Source organism: Ambystoma mexicanum, chromosome 1q, assembly GCF_040938575.1.
Source record: "Ambystoma mexicanum isolate Mex_15411 chromosome 1q, UKY_AmexF1_1, whole genome shotgun sequence".
Lineage (NCBI taxonomy): Eukaryota > Metazoa > Chordata > Amphibia > Caudata > Ambystomatidae > Ambystoma > Ambystoma mexicanum.
In genome coordinates, this window is record NC_090922.1 from 262,925,489 (window position 1) to 262,942,110 (window position 16,622).

General features: G+C 44.8%; 1 protein-coding gene across 4 annotated transcripts in view; it reads right to left on the bottom strand.

Moving 5' to 3' along the window:
- CMIP (c-Maf inducing protein) overlaps window positions 1-16,622 on the bottom strand; it is a 726,603-nt gene that overhangs the window by 55,697 nt on the left and 654,284 nt on the right. For 2 of the 4 annotated variants that reach the window (XM_069638399.1, XM_069638414.1), the window contains 2 exons: window positions 16,040-16,088; window positions 7,329-7,454 (listed from right to left, as the gene is read on the bottom strand). In XM_069638399.1, coding sequence (XP_069494500.1) covers window positions 7,329-7,454; window positions 16,040-16,088 — 175 coding nt within the window. The remainder of the gene's footprint in view (window positions 1-7,328; window positions 7,455-16,039; window positions 16,089-16,622) is intronic. The other 2 variants (XM_069638407.1, XM_069638424.1) reach the window with 1 other exon arrangement.

A 16,622-nucleotide genomic window follows, 5' to 3' on the forward strand; every position in this document is an offset into this window, starting at 1 on the left:
GGGGCTGCTGAAGTGGTGTGCTTCAGAGTCCACATTCACAAAAACAGATAGAAACACATAGCAAAACACAGGTAAGAGTGGGGGAAAAGCTCCCACTCTTACCAAGTGGAAAAAAATAAACTCCAGAAGTCCAGCAAAGCTGCTGGGGGACTCACTGGGTGAGGGAAATTAGCCATAGATGAGAATTTTCCCTAACAGGGAGTATACTCCCTTTCCCTTTTGGTCCTTGGGGACCTTTTCTATGGCCCTTTTTTGCAACATGAGCTGCGCTTCTTGTTGGAGAGCGGTGTTGTGCGCTTGGTGGTTTGGAGGTATGCAAGGGGTATTTAATTGAAATCTAGTAGATGCCCGTATACAACCACATCCAGCATTCATTTGTCCTTTGCTATTCTTCTCCAGTCTTGAGCACAACCCGAGATCCTCCCTCCGAGTGAGCCGAGGGATGGATTGTCACTGTCGAGTTTTACCCTGCCGTCCCCTTTGGGAGTGGGGGGGGGCTGCTTGCAGCGCTGATTTTGCAAAAACCTTTTGATTTGTGGTACCCCTGGTAAGACCTCTTGTACCCCTGGGAATAGTATGTTGAACCTCTTGAGTATTGACGTCCTGTGTTGCATGAGGATGTGAATGTTCTGCCGGCTGCTCCCATGAAGTTACAAAAAGGCTGATGGTTCTGTAGGGAAGTTAGCGACCTGACTGTGTCACTGTCCGTTTTAATTGTCTTGAGCAACGTGTCAATCTTGGGTCCGAAACACCCATCCCCCTCAAAAGGCATGTCCACCCCTTATGGTGCTCATCTGGCCGGAAATCCGTACATCGAAACCAGGCTCGTCTTCTTAGGATAGCTCCGTTGGCCACTTGTTTAAGACCTGTTTACGCTAGGTCCACCGCCATGTTAAAGCCTAGGTTGGAGGTTTCTTCTCCTTCCTTCAGGGTTGCCTGTGCCTCCTTATGCTTCCTTTCAGGAAAGTGTTCAAGGATTGGTGTGAGCTTATGCCACATTTCTCTATCATACCTTGTTATAATGGCGAACGAGTTAGCCGCTTTTACCGTTGTGGTTTCAATCATGAAGATCTTTTTTGCCAAAGCGGCCTGCTTTCGTGCTTGGCCGGTCGTATAGCACATTTCTGTTTTATTTTTTAACTTAGCCTTCCGGCTTGCCGCTGCCGAGACAACTGACTCTGGGGATGGTTGGCAGATGAGACATTTTCGAGCATTCTCTTATGGGTTGTACTTTTTGTCTAGACAGCCTTTCATTGCTGGGACTGTGAATTGTCACCTCATTGTTTTTAGCTCTTCTTGCCAGACATGGTCGAGGATCGGAATTGAGACCACAGCCTTTCTTCTTTTACCCAAATGGTGAAATAAAAACATTCCTTCTCATCCTCAAAGACGAGAAGACCAAATTCCTTGCAGGCCTTCATGACCATAGAATGGAAACCTGTGGTGTCGCCAGGGGGAGATGGCTTAGCCGATTAGTCATCCTGGGGAAACTCGTGGGGGGTGTTTGTGTCCCAATCATCATCTCTTCTCAGAGTAGTTGACGCGGTGTCGTGGGGCTGGTCTGCATACGTATCTGTAAGTTCCACTTCCTCCAGCACCGATTGAACTGGTGGTGAAACGATATGGCTCTATTTCCGTGGTGGAGCGATCCATGTTGGGGATCTACTCCTACCCTTGCGTACTGGGGGACGCATCAGAGAAGCTGTTGGGGTTGGGGAAGTTGATCTGGATCTGGAACAGCCTCTCGAGGACCTTGTTGACCTTGCCCGCGATGTGGACCTGGGCCTGGAAGGGGGGGGGACCTTGTTGATCTACCCTGCGAAACTGACCTTCGACTGACTGGAGAATGATATGGCGCCTGTGGTACCATTGGTTGAGGTGGAGGCAAGGCTGGCATTGCTGGTCTCATTAGGGCTGCATCAGGCTCGGTGATGACCTTCTGCAGGGATGAAAGAACCTGAATAGACAAAGGGCTTGTGGGTTGGTTAATAATGCCCTTACTTCCCTTTGCTGGATTTGTTAGATCTTTTGGCGGGTGTGTCCCCCCTGGGCAGAGCCAGGCCTGCTTGTGGCTGTTGCGATGTACGACAGACTTCCTCTTGCGGCTGTGCAATTGTGAGGTCCCTTTCCTGAATATGCCTGCAAGGCGTAGACGGTCTAGATGGGGCCTCTTCCTGTAATATCACCAACTGTTCCGAGTCTGACTGTTGATGTTGTGCTTCGAAGTCGGTATCCACCTCGTATTGCAATATCTCTTCAGGCATTACGTCCGAGTACTGGACAGGGGAGACCTGGCTGATTTGATGTGGTTGGGGGGTTTCGCTTGGTTGTGCAGGCTGTACGTCCTGTGAAATATCTTGTCCTTCCGTCGCCAAATTTGCTGGTGCTGTCATTTACGGTGCCGTTGTCAACTGTGTCAGCGACAGGCTTTCCTTACGTGATTTCTTAGGGCCCAGGGGTGTGTCTTTCCCCACTGCCGAGGTTGTAGGCTGGGGTGACGAGACTGTATTTGTGTGCTTTTTCTCCCTAGCTTTTTTCGTCACCGGGTCCAGTTTATGCAGTGTCGTGGACAAGGCGGTTTTATGCGACATGGATTTGTGAGACATAGCTGTGGATAAGCTGGATTTGTGGGATGTCATCGACGAGATAGCTTTATGCGTTGTAGTGGACGGGTCAGGGGCTCGATGCTTTGTCACTGCGGATGTCGACAGGACAGCAGTATGCAACATTTGCAGCTTGTTTTCTGCGGTCGTGGCTGGGGGGTGCTTGCGCGCCTTCTGCGCTTCAATGGCCTCTGTCGAGCATGCTTATGCTGCATCAGAGTGGTCGACGCTGAGGTTCTTGCCCCTCCAGCCACGCACCCTGGGGGATCTTTGCTTTTCTCCTCCCTCAACAGGGCGTCACCCTTCCTCAGTGAACTTGATGCATGTTTGTGCTTTGGTGCTTCTGCTCATTTGCCACCTTCTGCTGCTTACTTCCTCCCCGATGACGACCGGCTTTCTGTGGGAGACGACGGGTCGTCTGGCCTCAATGGTCTTTTGGACGCCAATGACGGCTCGTACCCCTGGGCGATCCTGTGTTTTGTCTTTTTCACAGGCCGTTCCTCCGACATGGCTCTTTCCCCTCGATCGAGGTCATTTCATCATGGGAGCGGCCATGCTCTTGGTCGACTCGACGTCAGAGGGTTATTTGGGGTAGTTCTCCTCGTTGAGCCAGCAGACGAGCCTTCTATTTCTATCGTTGAGAGTCTTGGAGCGAAGACCTCGAGAGATAGTGCATCTTTCCACAGTGTGGTGGGGGTAAATGTAGTATATACAGTCAGAGTCTTTTTCTACTTTGTATGCATTTTTTAGGCCTCTAGTGGCACAGGGCATTTGCCCTCCATTCCCTGAAACACTTCCTCACCTTGAAGAGTTTACTTGGTGTTGTGTGGAGAAAAAAGGTTTTCTTTGAAAATGCTGTTTTTGAAGAGTTTAACCTATAATTCTGACTGTGGAAAAACCAGAGGACTCTCAGCTGAACATGTGGTTAGAATCTGAGGGGAGGAGGAAGATGAGGGTCTAGCCTAGAGCTACAGGCGGTCCGATTGGCAGCGACCAAAAACACCCATAACAAGGGTGTTAGGCTACAAAATGTAGGTGCTTATTGCCTGGGGCAAGGGAAATCAAAAAGTAACCGAGGATTCCCAGCCTGACGACGGGAAATATTCACAGCATGTGAATCTATGAAAGATCCAGTGCTGGAGAAGCTCAGTTACATTGACCTGAGAGAACAGTTCAGGAATTGTCATTGCTATCTTACAGGGCCTTATTTTGGATGTTCTACAAGTGCTTCAGTTTGCAGAGTGCCCTGTACGATAAAGCCTCAACCAAGTACGGAATACTAGACTGTAGAGTTGTTCATGTTTAATAATATACATTTGCTAATAATAACATTGAGCATTTTTATAACAATAGTAACCTACAGCAAGTTCTATATAATGCCTCATATTGGATTAATAACACTTCTGCTTTCATAATAGATGTTACTATATTATGCAGTGATTTCATGGTACGGAATGTATCCGCACTAAAGGAAAAAGGTCAGTGTCGGGCCAGGCACAATTTCAAACCTATGACTGAGGTTGCACACAAATATCTGAAGGGAGCACTTAATTCACCAAGCTATTTTATCTCATTGCTACACAACATAAATTGATATGCCTCTCGGCAATAACACTTGCAAGTCATAATTCATACTTTTATGCAAGTTAAAACAATTATAAATGTTTCCGTGTTCCTCATGTAACCGCCTCATTCTTAGCTTTTACTCTACTATTCCAAGTGCATCTTTACTTGCATATACTTTAAGATTCACTGCTCTTTAGCACCTGCTGTTTTGCCACTGACTAATCACCACTTTATAAACACGCAACCGCCCTTTGGCCGGGTGCTTCCAAGCACTTGGCAGGAGCGAAACGGCAGTGAATGAAGGGGTGGGCATGAAAAGCCCACTCTTGACTTTGAGAAGACAGGGCTTTTGTAGACTACCACACCCAAGTAGACAAAGAGCATACCCTCGGTGCACAAACCATAGTTGGCGTGAAATAATTGAGTGGTCGTCTAAATGAATTCCTGATCAATTGTACATTGGACAAATTATTCAGCAGTGCATTATTCAGGCTACAATAGGCATGCAGACAACATGTTAACTCAGCAAGGAATGGCACGCTAAGACATGCTATGTATATAGCAATGCTACATGAGGAAGAGAAGGACAGCAAAGTACTTGAGTTGTAAAGGCAATGATAGCACTAATGAGCCCATCCAAGCAAAATATGCACTGGATAAGTTTCTTGGGAGAAGATATGCAAAACTCCCCTGCAGAGTGCTCTTTGGCCCCACCAGTCAGAGCTTCCTCCTTTATGTGACTACAACATCTCAAGGAAGCTACACAGAACATTGGAAAAATGCAACTTTTGACAGAAAATAAATCTCTTACTATAGCTCCAATTTTCCAACTTAAAATCCTCTATATTTTGAGATGGAAGAGCTGCCCTCATGTGACATCCAATTTAGTTATTCCTGTGCAAATGTTCAAAAGATAAAGGTATATGAGGGGGTAACAGGTGGACGTAGTTGGATCTTTGGTCGAAGGATTGTCCTGAATTTGTTCTTAGGAGCCTGGTCTACACGTCAGTAAAATGGCTCTACGTCTCTGTATGTTTGTTGTAGGATAAAGGTATTCAGGATTCATGGGCAGGTTTGGGGCTGACTGGGTATGACAGTCTACAGACAGGAGTTGGGTTGGGGCAATAGAAACAGGCGGGGACTACTGTGCTTGCGAGTGGGATTGGTACATGTCCTGCTGCGTGTGGAGGTGGTCTACTGAGGACAGTGTCCCACTGTCCTTGGTTAGAAATTAGTAGTTGATTGGAGACCCACCACAATCACGCTTAACACTTTAGATATGGCAGAGATAGATTCTCCGAAAAGAATGCGTGAAGTTAGTTTGACGTTATCGCATAGTTGTTTAATGAGACTTGCTGACACGTGTTTCGACCTTCGAGGTCTTTATCAAGGCTAGTCACGATCAGCTTTCGAAGGGAAGTGGACACTAGAATATAAAAGGCCCATATAGTAAATACATGCCAGTGTCTGGAAAAGGAGATGGTATGAATTTGAAGGCAGCCAGAGAAAGGAGAGGCAGACAGTAGAGAAGAGGTTGTGAGGTGAAAGGAGGAGCAGAGAAGGTGAAAGTAAGAAAAAAGGAGCTGGTGACAGGAGGAACAAGAGAAGCGGTTCCGAGAATAAGATCTAAAGAGGGGATATTGACACATGGAGCAAAGGAGGTGGTGAAAAGAGAACGATCTAAGAAAGTGGAGGGTAAGAGAAGATCAGAGGAGGAGGCGATAAAGAGATGACCAGAAGTGGAGGACGCAAAGAGAAAAACAGAGGGAGAGGCGATACAGCTGGTATCAGAGGGGGGAGACCAGAGGAACGAACGAAGAAGGGGAGGTACTAAGAACTGTGTAGGAGGCAGAGAGAGATGGGGATGGAGAAGAGTAAAAACCTGGGAAAGAGGAGGTGAGAAAAGAAAAGCAAAAAGCGGAAATGCATACCGCATGCCTACACAGTGTGCAAAAGGAGAGAAGCCTGCGGTGGATCATTGAGGAGGACAAGAACATGTTTACTCGGCCTAAAGTGAAAAGGGGAGACTTAGAGAAAAGCCTCATAAGTATAAGCAACCATCGGGCTGAAACGGAAGACAGTAAGAGTGAGCTGGGTGCTCATAGCATCAGGACCGTTGGGCTAGAAAAACGTCAGGGCCCCAGCGAGCAGCGTAACAATGTGGTTTCTGGCAAGCAGTTTGAAATCACGTAGCAATGCTGCCTAAGGTTCTCATGGATCTTCTATGCGGACAGTGACTCACCCAGAAACACCAAAACCAGAGAACAGCAGCAATCTCAGCCAGGAACCCACGGCTCCCAAGCTAAGGAACCAATGATGCAGTGAACTGTTTCCCCCGCCTCTGTAAGTGACACTGCAGAGAGACCTTTAAAGACTTCTGAAAGACATTCCTTTAATTTGGATTGAGAATTCATAGACTTTCAAAGCATTATCACGTTGACAAATGCTTGGAATAATTCTGTCACACTTGTGAACCCGTCTAAGGCGAGAACAAGGCCACGAGACTGGAGAAGGATTGTGAGGGGAGGGAGAGAGATACTAGACTCAAAGGAGAAGCTATTCCACTTGGATTTAGCTTTCTTTAGCCACCCTACCTGTACAGGCCTGCTCAACACTTGTTTGCGATACCCTGAACAAACTTTACCATTTACTTGTGTCTAATCCTATTGTCACACAGGTATGTACTAACATAGCTGGGCAAACTGTTAAGGTTACTGAAGGAACCTAGTTTTATGGGACCCCAGATTAGCCAATACTTTTACATGCAGGTGCTTTAAGGAAGCAGGTGTGTCCGCAAAATACCATCAGCAACTGCCTATGCGTTCTATGTACTTTCCACATGGGGTGAAGGAAGAGAACACATGTTTACACAGACACACGCAGAGGGCGGGACATGTGGGAAGCTTGCTTTACTACTCCAAATTTGCAAAAAGTGTAGGGGTGCTCCGGAGGGCTCTTCATGCGGTGGCCCTAAACTCATCATTTACTAATGTGGCCCGGAAGCGGGATTCACGGAAAGATCAAACCGATCACACATAAGGACTTTTTGGAAAGAAATCACCAGTAATTATAACATTGATATAGTCTGAGGTGAAGCAATTTAATTCAACATCAGCTAAACATCATCTACTGAACTCGTAGCAAATGCTCAAAACTCACATTATTGCAGACACGTACCATACTGGCAAAAAGTTCTCCATCGTCATCGCAGGCGACTCCGCCGGGACTATAGAGCTGGAACCAACCGTCTTTGCCAGCTCGCACACTTAGCAAACATGAGTGCACCTGAAAGGGAAAGCAAAGACATTCATACTGTGCCCTTCAATGGAAACATAACCTTCTGCGGCATCCGCCAACCAAATGCACATATCCACCCTGAGCTATGCAAGGACTTCATCCTGACCGACATATGCACACATCCTGCTGGATATCTTGAGGGGCCCTGCCTGGCCCATGCTTGCCTTCGTCAGGACGCATGCAAGCAACCTACCTGCGAGATACACGTATCTTGCCTGATAGGTTGGCAAAGCTCTGCTGCCGCAAGAGAAGATTCTGCTTGACAAATACACACATCCTTCCAGACACATGGATGTATGTAGCCTGACAGATGCACCCATTCGGTCTGACACAGGCACGCATCCCATCTGATACATGAATATATCCATGGCGTGTTTTTGTGTAGCGAGGTGGTGAGGGCAGCCCACAATTTAAAATTGGCATGTGGATTCCTCCGATCTAAGAAGTCCTATATAATATGGTGACACAGCGGTGCATCATGCTTCACACATAACCATTCCTTTGCAGGCATATCCTTTCATGGGCACATCAGCACATGCAAACATGCATCATGAGACAAGTGTGCCCATTGCCCAACATATGTAGACACACTGCTGGGTACATGAACACAGCATTGATTTTCACCCAAGATAAGAAGCAGGAGTTGCTCAGTCTTCAGTCTAAACCAATGTCCCATGTGACACAACTGAGCCTAAAGCACCAGAGAATTTTATTCCACATGGAAGAATCTCAAAATTCTACGGTTTCAGTAGTGGACTGGAAACGGGAGTGTTCCAAGAACAAGTCCTTCACCAGGTACAAAATACATTGGCTATAGCCTATGGAAGACTGCAGCACATGAAACAAAAAACATCTTTGTCCCTTTAGTTTTTGAGCTCCTCTTTAGCGCAGAGGAGAATTCATGTTGACAGATCTGCAATCTACGCATCACCGTTTGACATATGGTTTGTCTAAAATGTGGACATCAGCTGACAAATTGACTGTTAAATGATGCCAAACCTGAATGGCCACCATTCATTGCAGTGGCCCAGGAATTGAGCAATCCACAGAAAAATAACACAAAGGATTCACTACTGTTCTAGAAATTATACCAATATGTTCAGGATAAAATGTGAACAGTTGTAAGCAGTCTTGATCAAAATATCTCACAAACAAAATCAAAACAAGTCTAGTGCTGTTCATACAAAAAACAAAATGGAGATTTTCTGATTCTTCACATTTATAAAGGAATCATCAAATCTTAAGCAAGTGTAGCAGAAGCTTTGTTACCCAACACACTATTATTCACAATGTTTTATTAACGGGCACCTGTCATGGCCTTTAATAGGAGCATTCTGGAAGACAAAAAGCTGAATGAGAGTCCGGAAAACAAGGCATTCCAGATGGCAGGGAACTGGTAAACAGGGCAGAAATACAATACGCTTTGTTATCAGGGAGTTTTGCACTATTTCCTGTGTCACTGCCTTTCTGAATACAGATATTCTATTATCTGGAATATTTGTGTTATCTGGCGCCCTTGAAACAAGGTGGCAGAAAACAAAGTATTTTCTGTACACTGCATTGTTTCCAACATTACGTGTAAATTCCATTAAGATTAAGTTCTGCTTTGAATGTATTCATCCTTAAGGGGTTTAACAACCTCGGAAAGAGATTAATTCTGCCTTGATATCCTTCAGAATTAGTATATTAGATAGACCTGTTTGCCTGTTTATATTCTATAGATCTGTCGCGACTTGCACACTAACAGACGCCCTCCTTGGACTAGCTAGGACTCACAATTTATTGTCACTATCCATCCAGGCCAACTTTCACTAACATTTCTGCCTTACTCAAACTACAAAATGCGCTTTTTGATAGTTTGAAAACCTGGCTATTTGTATTTAACAGTCTGATAACAACAATCCCCAGAAGTCTTACAGGGCTGCTCTGCTTTCACTTTCCTAGGTTCAGAGAGGGTGGAGGCAGATTGCTTTCAGGTGTGGTGCTCTAGGTGAAGCTAATGACCCTGCTTCGGCCCAGGATGTTGCACGACTTAAGCAGCTGCATCGAGGATCACTGTACTCTTGCATTAAGCGTGTTTTCCGACCCTCTTGCTTTGACCTGTGCCTTTCTGCTGAGCTCTGTTGCTCTGCCTGTTGTTGCTAGAACCTGCTCCTGTTCCATGGGCATGTGGTTCCCTGATCTGCGGCCCTGTGCTATCTACCCTACGGCCCTGTATTCCCTTTGAGCTTTCGGTCCTGGGCTCTATGCCTGCATTTACGCCTGCTCCTCTTTCTGCAGTCTCCCTGTACCTGGACATACAGACCTTTGCTCTCTGACCAGTTCTCTGGTCCCTCACTAGCAGTATCTTTGTATTTTGTATTTGTCTTTATTTGAAGAACAGGCATGTCAATTTCGAACAGAAATCACTTGCAATAACAGATTTATAGATGGCAGACTCCATGGGGGATTGCCGGCAGTACCGGGTGTTTTTTGCCAGTGGGGTGCCTGACTTACCCCCAGATCTGAGCTGGTGGTAAATCGGGTGCCCCACTGGCAGAAACATGTAGTAGTTTGATGGTCTTGAAACTACCGGTAAAAGTTATTAGCAGCAAACCTATAATGACCCCCAATATATCTAACATTTAAACAATTTAATAATATTTGAGTATACATGTTCCTCTTTTTTTCTCAGAAAAGGAGGTGGCTGGCTTATGTGAGTTCTCCAGAAATGAGAAAACGAAACATCAGATAATTGGATCCTATGAACAGTCTGGGATTATCACATCACGTTCTAGGTACCCTGAATTCAAATGTCCCCCTCCTACAACGGACCTATGCTTTTTCCAATGAAGATGAAAGCCTGTTAGAGCTGGAGGGCGAAAGGATGAAACAAATCAGGTTTTGTTTGCTTTTCATAAAATGGCGCTAACCAGCAAACCGTTTGTCACTTCCAGAGGATGTTAAGGCAGCTGCCCAGTAAAGCATTTGTAGACAATACATTTCCCTTTCGGCTCAAGTGACTGAATGATCAAACTGGACAGGAAAACTAAATATTTCTCAGGTCTCTTTAGCGAAGAAATTGTATTTCTTTTTTTACTTGCCTTCCAATTGGCCCTTCATCAGGTCTTTGGTGCTTCACCACGGACGCTGTGCTCCTATTCTTGGATAGCACGACCTACATCACTCTACCATGGGATCCCGGGCTGATCTGATCTTGTACTCTTGCAGTTCCTTGTGTCTTGGGACCTCAATCTACTCTAAGCAATAGGTTTCAACATCAACTGAGCTAATATTATTAAAGCCTCCTGCCAGAGAATGGGATTGTTTTTGTTGTTCATAGACTTGTTACAGGCTATTCCGCCGGAGTTAGAAAAGGTTTAAGAAAGAATTGTTGACTATTTAGCACAATCACACCCTATGTCTGTGAAACGTGGATTATAACAGTAGGCATACTGCCAGCACCAATATATGCAACGTTTACAGGTCTATTACATTACAAGGCCTTTCAGGGACTGAACATCCTTCATGTGCAGAAATGTCTGGGATAGAGGCTATTACTCGCCTTTCTCGCGAGACATGCCATTTTTCTAAAAGCTACGACACAACATGCTGGCCCAGAACGGTGCAGCACAGGGTTTCCCCAGATATCTTGGAATCGGATAATATTCAGGTTTGTTGCAGAGCTCCTTGCAAGAACCTGCCCCCAGATAGTAATGATCACAAGAATAAACCTCCGGGCATAATATCTGTTTTGTGCTTTTACTGAGGTTATTCAAGCTAAAATATCTAAGACATGAGGCAACATTTACGGTCTGGCAGTGCAGTGCATAAGTGGCGATAACGAAATCACTGCCACTTTTACGGGACGACTACATTCAGAGGTTAAACATTCAAACTTTCTAAAAACGCCTCGTTTTGGGGGGTGGAATGTTCCTCTGCCCAAAACCAATATCGCATGGAGGTAATATCGCAATCCCTAATAGAGTCTAACAGGACTCCAAAATGGGGAATACATGCAAGGTCCACATGCCTTCAAGTCATGCAGACACTTTCTATTTGTATTTGTGTTTGGCAGCATTTCAATCTGTAAATGGGGCCAATGTTGTTTCATTGATGCCCGCTGATCAGAATGCAAAATACTTTTGAGTACATAAGTTGTCTTAGCAGAAGTCAGCAGGGTGTTAACATGACCCATCTCTTTAAGGTAATAAGCAAAGGGAACTTTTAGACTGCATCTAAGCAGAAAACAAGTGTCTAAGGGCAACATCTTCCTGGATCATCCATGTTCTAGGAAGGATAAACTGCAGGTGCTGGACAGACTGGAGTGACTGGAAATTGCACAGAGCCGTTTAAGGTTAGCTGCTGTAGGTGTCCACCTCAACTGGGACGTACCTTTTGGCCTTGAATCTCAATTATTAAGTCTCCTCTTTCTTCAGTTGGAATTCAGGTCGAGGTGCAGAAAACACCCAAAATTCTCCACGATTAATGTCTTCTTATGCTTCATGCCTTTCTAGCATTACTACAGTTGGTTAGTTGTCTCTGTAGGTAAAGCACCATTCTCAGAGGTTTGCGGCTGACCTGCAGGTCAAAGGTTCAAATCCCGGCAGAGCCAATTTAGCCCTTCATCCTTTGAAGGTGGATACATTATGAACCGCTAACGTGGGTAACAATACCCACTTTTATTACCGCATTTAGAAACAGGAAGAATCCAACATGGGCCACTACATAACAATGTGATATAGTTGTATTATTGTTAGGAAGGTGTTTCCATGTTAAACATTAAACTTGGGAGAAAGTAGGCGCCTGATGGTGACCACTTTCTAAGGCTCTTTGGAAGTATTTTCCTGGATCAAGACAAAAATGATGTGGTTGGTACCATGAAATCCAAGGCAGACATGTGGCTTTTGTAGGAAGAACCAACCCTTGATCAGGGGCTTGTGTACCACAAATATTCAGAAAACTTAGAGCTTAGATTGGATGCTTGGGGCATGCTGACAGTTTGATCTTATATTTGCTGTGCTTTGACAGCTATTCGATTTTTCTTTTTTGCTTCAAGTTGGCAAATCAGACAGGGCAATTTATGTTAACTGATCTGCAATCTCCACATGATCATCATTTGACATATGGTTTGCGTAAAATGTGGGCATCAGCTGATAGACAGACTGCTAAATGGTGCCAAATCTGAATGGCCACCATTAGCATCTGTGCCAAGGTTACATTAGTCTTACAGTTTGCACTGCGACTGCTTTATCTTTAATTTCTTTCAGAGGGTATCCGATTGCAGAGCTAGTCGATTGAATATGCCTGATGGTGCTTGCTGTTACCTCTCCAATGGAACCAAAACTGCATTTGCTGAGATTACAAACCAATGTTTCACCATGACTCTAGAATATGTGTGGTTCAAGGTCTGAAGGTTTAATAAAGAATGACAGCGGCTTAATGACCTGATAGTAACTCCCAATTATAGAAATCTGGCCCTATACCTCTTTTGGGAGGTTTCCATAGCTTCGATTGACGGATGGGTATAAGACTTACAAGGGGATTTCTAATATTACAAATACTGAGTTGGAAAATGTATTCCCTCTTTGGTCCACCTTATCCAAATATGTGTTGCATTTCTCCCCTTTACTATTTTAATCACTGTAAAGTGGGGGGAACATTTTGACTTGTACATTAAAGGCAATGGCCATGATGGCTTTGATCAAGATTTGCGACAAATTATGCAGGCTGTAGTTTGCTGGGGATAATACAGACGCATAAACAGAAATTGGCTTCTAGTACCGTTTATGCTTTGGAGACCGTTAATGAAAGTCCTGATAACTGGTTAAACAAATTGGAGGGTGCGGTACAGCACAAAATATTAGGCTTTTCCCAGGGCACCTCAATTCAGGTTATTAAGAGTGGTGTTGGAACGTACATCTTTGTCTGCCACAGTGAGATTAAATAGAGGTGAATTCTGTATACAAATTATGACAGCAGTAGGAACTTCAGTTGAAACCATCTTAAGGACGGCCATTTTGATTGGTAACTCGAAATCTTTAAGACATTTTAAGACTGCTAATGAGACTGTTTTCACTACAATTGCTTGGCCTCTTCATTGGGAGAATGCTTCTGGAGTTCTTATTCAAGAGTTCAAGAAGCGGGATTGTGCCTTGAATTTCGAGTATATTGAAAAACTTTAAAGCCTAAGACCTTTTGCCAGGATGCCGTTCACCTACTTGCAACCTCAGCCATATTTAAGCCAATTCCCAAAGCTTCAACTAAATAAAGAGTTAGGGCCGTGTGTGGTGCATGGTATCACACCCCGGCAGAGAGAAGATAATGTAGAGTTGGTAAACAACATGATAAAACACAATCCATAAAGCATGTTACGACGGAGTGTGAAGAAATTAATGGAAAACATGTTCGTCACTTGGGTACATTTGGTAATGAATTGATTTTTGTCTAAAATGTGTTGCAGGAACCAGGGTTTCTCTAGTGCTTGCTGTAATCAGATTATGGATTAAGGTTGAAAAGGAACTATGTAAAACACAGTTAATTGCATATGATTGAATGAGAAGTAATCTTGTCTATATAATGATACCCATTTTAAATGTTGATGAATTAATGAAGTGTAGTGTCTCTTTTTAATGAATTTAGTAATGATTAATGTATTTATCTTTTAAGATGAATTTATAATCATATGTATGTGTGTAAAGTTGAGTAAACTAAAACACAATAATACAAACAACAACTAAATATATACTTTGTTTGGGAGGTTTCCATGGCTTTGCTTGACATATTTGTAAGACTGACAAGGTGACTTCTGATATTACGAATATTGGGCCTCATTACGACTATGGAGGTAGCCATGCCGCTATTTGCGGCATGGCTACCCCCATACCGGGTACCGGGTCCGGGTTCCTTGAATGGGGAAATACTGGGCCATTCCGACCTTGGAGGGCCCGGTATTTCCCCATTCAGGGAACCCGGAACATCCCCATTCCCATTGAGCCCCCCATAGGGCTCAATGGGAATGGGGAGGATGCAAACAACGGGCCCGTTAATGACAGGCCCGTTGTTTGCGTCCTGGTCTGCTCGCGGGACCCGCTAAGGACGCCTGGTTTTACCAAGCGTCCTTAGCGGGTCCCGCGAGAAGACCTCGTAATGAGGTGGTAGGGGGTTAACGGGGCCGGCAGCTCTACCGGCCCAGTTAACCCCCTACCGCCAGGGTCGTAATGAGGCCCATTGAGTTTAGTTAAATACACATAGGAAAATGTATTCCCTCTTTGGTCCCTCTTATCCCAACATGTGTTGCATTTCTCCCCTTTACTATTTTAATGACTGTTAAGTTGGGGGAACATTTTCACTTGTATTCCTGAAATGATTCTGAAAGATTGCTTACTTCACAGTGCCCAGTTCCACAAGCAGCATATCCTCTTTGCTTAATTGGTTTCTGAAGCTTCAGAGTGAAAAAAGTGGCGGTTGAAGCAGGCATCATCCATTGAAGTCTGATTTGTAACCTCACCGGGTAAGTCATTTGATGGACAACCTAAAAATCTAAATTTTAAATAACAAATTGCATATTCTTGCAGGGTTTTCCATTGATGTAATCCATCAGCTGATCAGACAATCGCCCCATATAAACAATGGGAGACACAAACCTCTATCTTTACAGACATCATGGGAAGACAAGATCTCTCAATCGTCATAGGGTGACATGCACCGTTCATTTCCTCCCATGCCTGTCACATTGCACTGTCTTGCAATCTTGTTGCTCCATGGTCGTGGCAGGCCCCTGGATCCGCCACTCAATAGCGCCATAATGTCTTCTACAGGAGATGTTGCACAGTCTTGTTCGGCCTTCTTAGCGAGGTTCTCTGCTGTCCTGAAAGCTTCACTGAGATGTTTGTGGTCCTGTGAGATGGTCTGAGCAGGATGTCTTAGGGTATTGGCAGATCTTCAAAGTAAGATATTTTTTTACAGTCTTTGGGGTTTCTGGAGGTTAGGGGCTCCTTTGCTTTTCCAATTCCTCTAAGTGGGGCTCTCTGCAGCCCTATGGCATTCTTTCAGTTAGGTGTTTCACTGCTTTCAGCTAGTCCTCTCCCCTACCCTACACCACCATTTATTCAGAAGCGCATGCTTTTACTGTTAGCAGTGAAGAGTCAATGTCACTGTGGTCTTTGCTATAAACTGCTCAAGTGTTTATTGACATAGTTTGCCAGGGCGATGCATGTGTATATTTTCTTCATCCATTTCAAAACCCGTGAATGGCCTCATTGATTAAGACTATGGCACCTGCAGAAACCAAACCACAATAGGGTGAGCTTACTACCTGTAGAAAGCTCCCTTATTCTGGAGGAGCTACAGTACCAACATGTTGCCTTTCAAGGCCGATGCCTCCAAAAATGACCAAGATCTGTTCAGAGACCTTCTGTGATGAGTCTAAGGTAAAAACATAGGTGTTTGCTGTAACTCTCAGTACGTTCTCCTATAAGATACAGGGTCAGTAGGGCCCTCAGGACACACTTATCTTGCGCTCCAATATACTTACCTGCAAAACATTACAGCCTGCATATGCACCATTGTATGGAAGACTGAACAAAGCTCACCTCTTGCCTGGGGTCTTCAGCAAATCTCTGGATAACATACTTCAGGTCCCTGGAAATCAAGAAAAAACATTGTCTTTTACTACCCCTACACACACACACCCCTACACACACACCCCTACACACACACACACACACCCCTACACACACACACACACACACCCCTACACACACACACACACACACCCCTACACACACACCCCTACACACACACACACACACACCCCTACACACACACACACACACACACCCCTACACACACACACACACACACACACACACACACACACACACACACACACACACACACCCCCCCCCCCCCCCCCCCCCCCCCTACACACACACACACACACCCCAATTCCCCAAACAAAAGCAGTAGGTGCCACTGCAGATCTTTAAATGGCGATCGAGAGTAGAACAATGCTTGGGAAACTTCTAGGAACCTGTGCTGACAAGCGGTTACCAGAACCGCTACAGCTCCCAGTTGCAGTGGTGATATCATACCAAAATACAGAATCAGAAAATTCTGAATGCAAAAATGTCGAACCTTTTACTCTGCATTTCACCGCAAGTATATGTGGGGCGG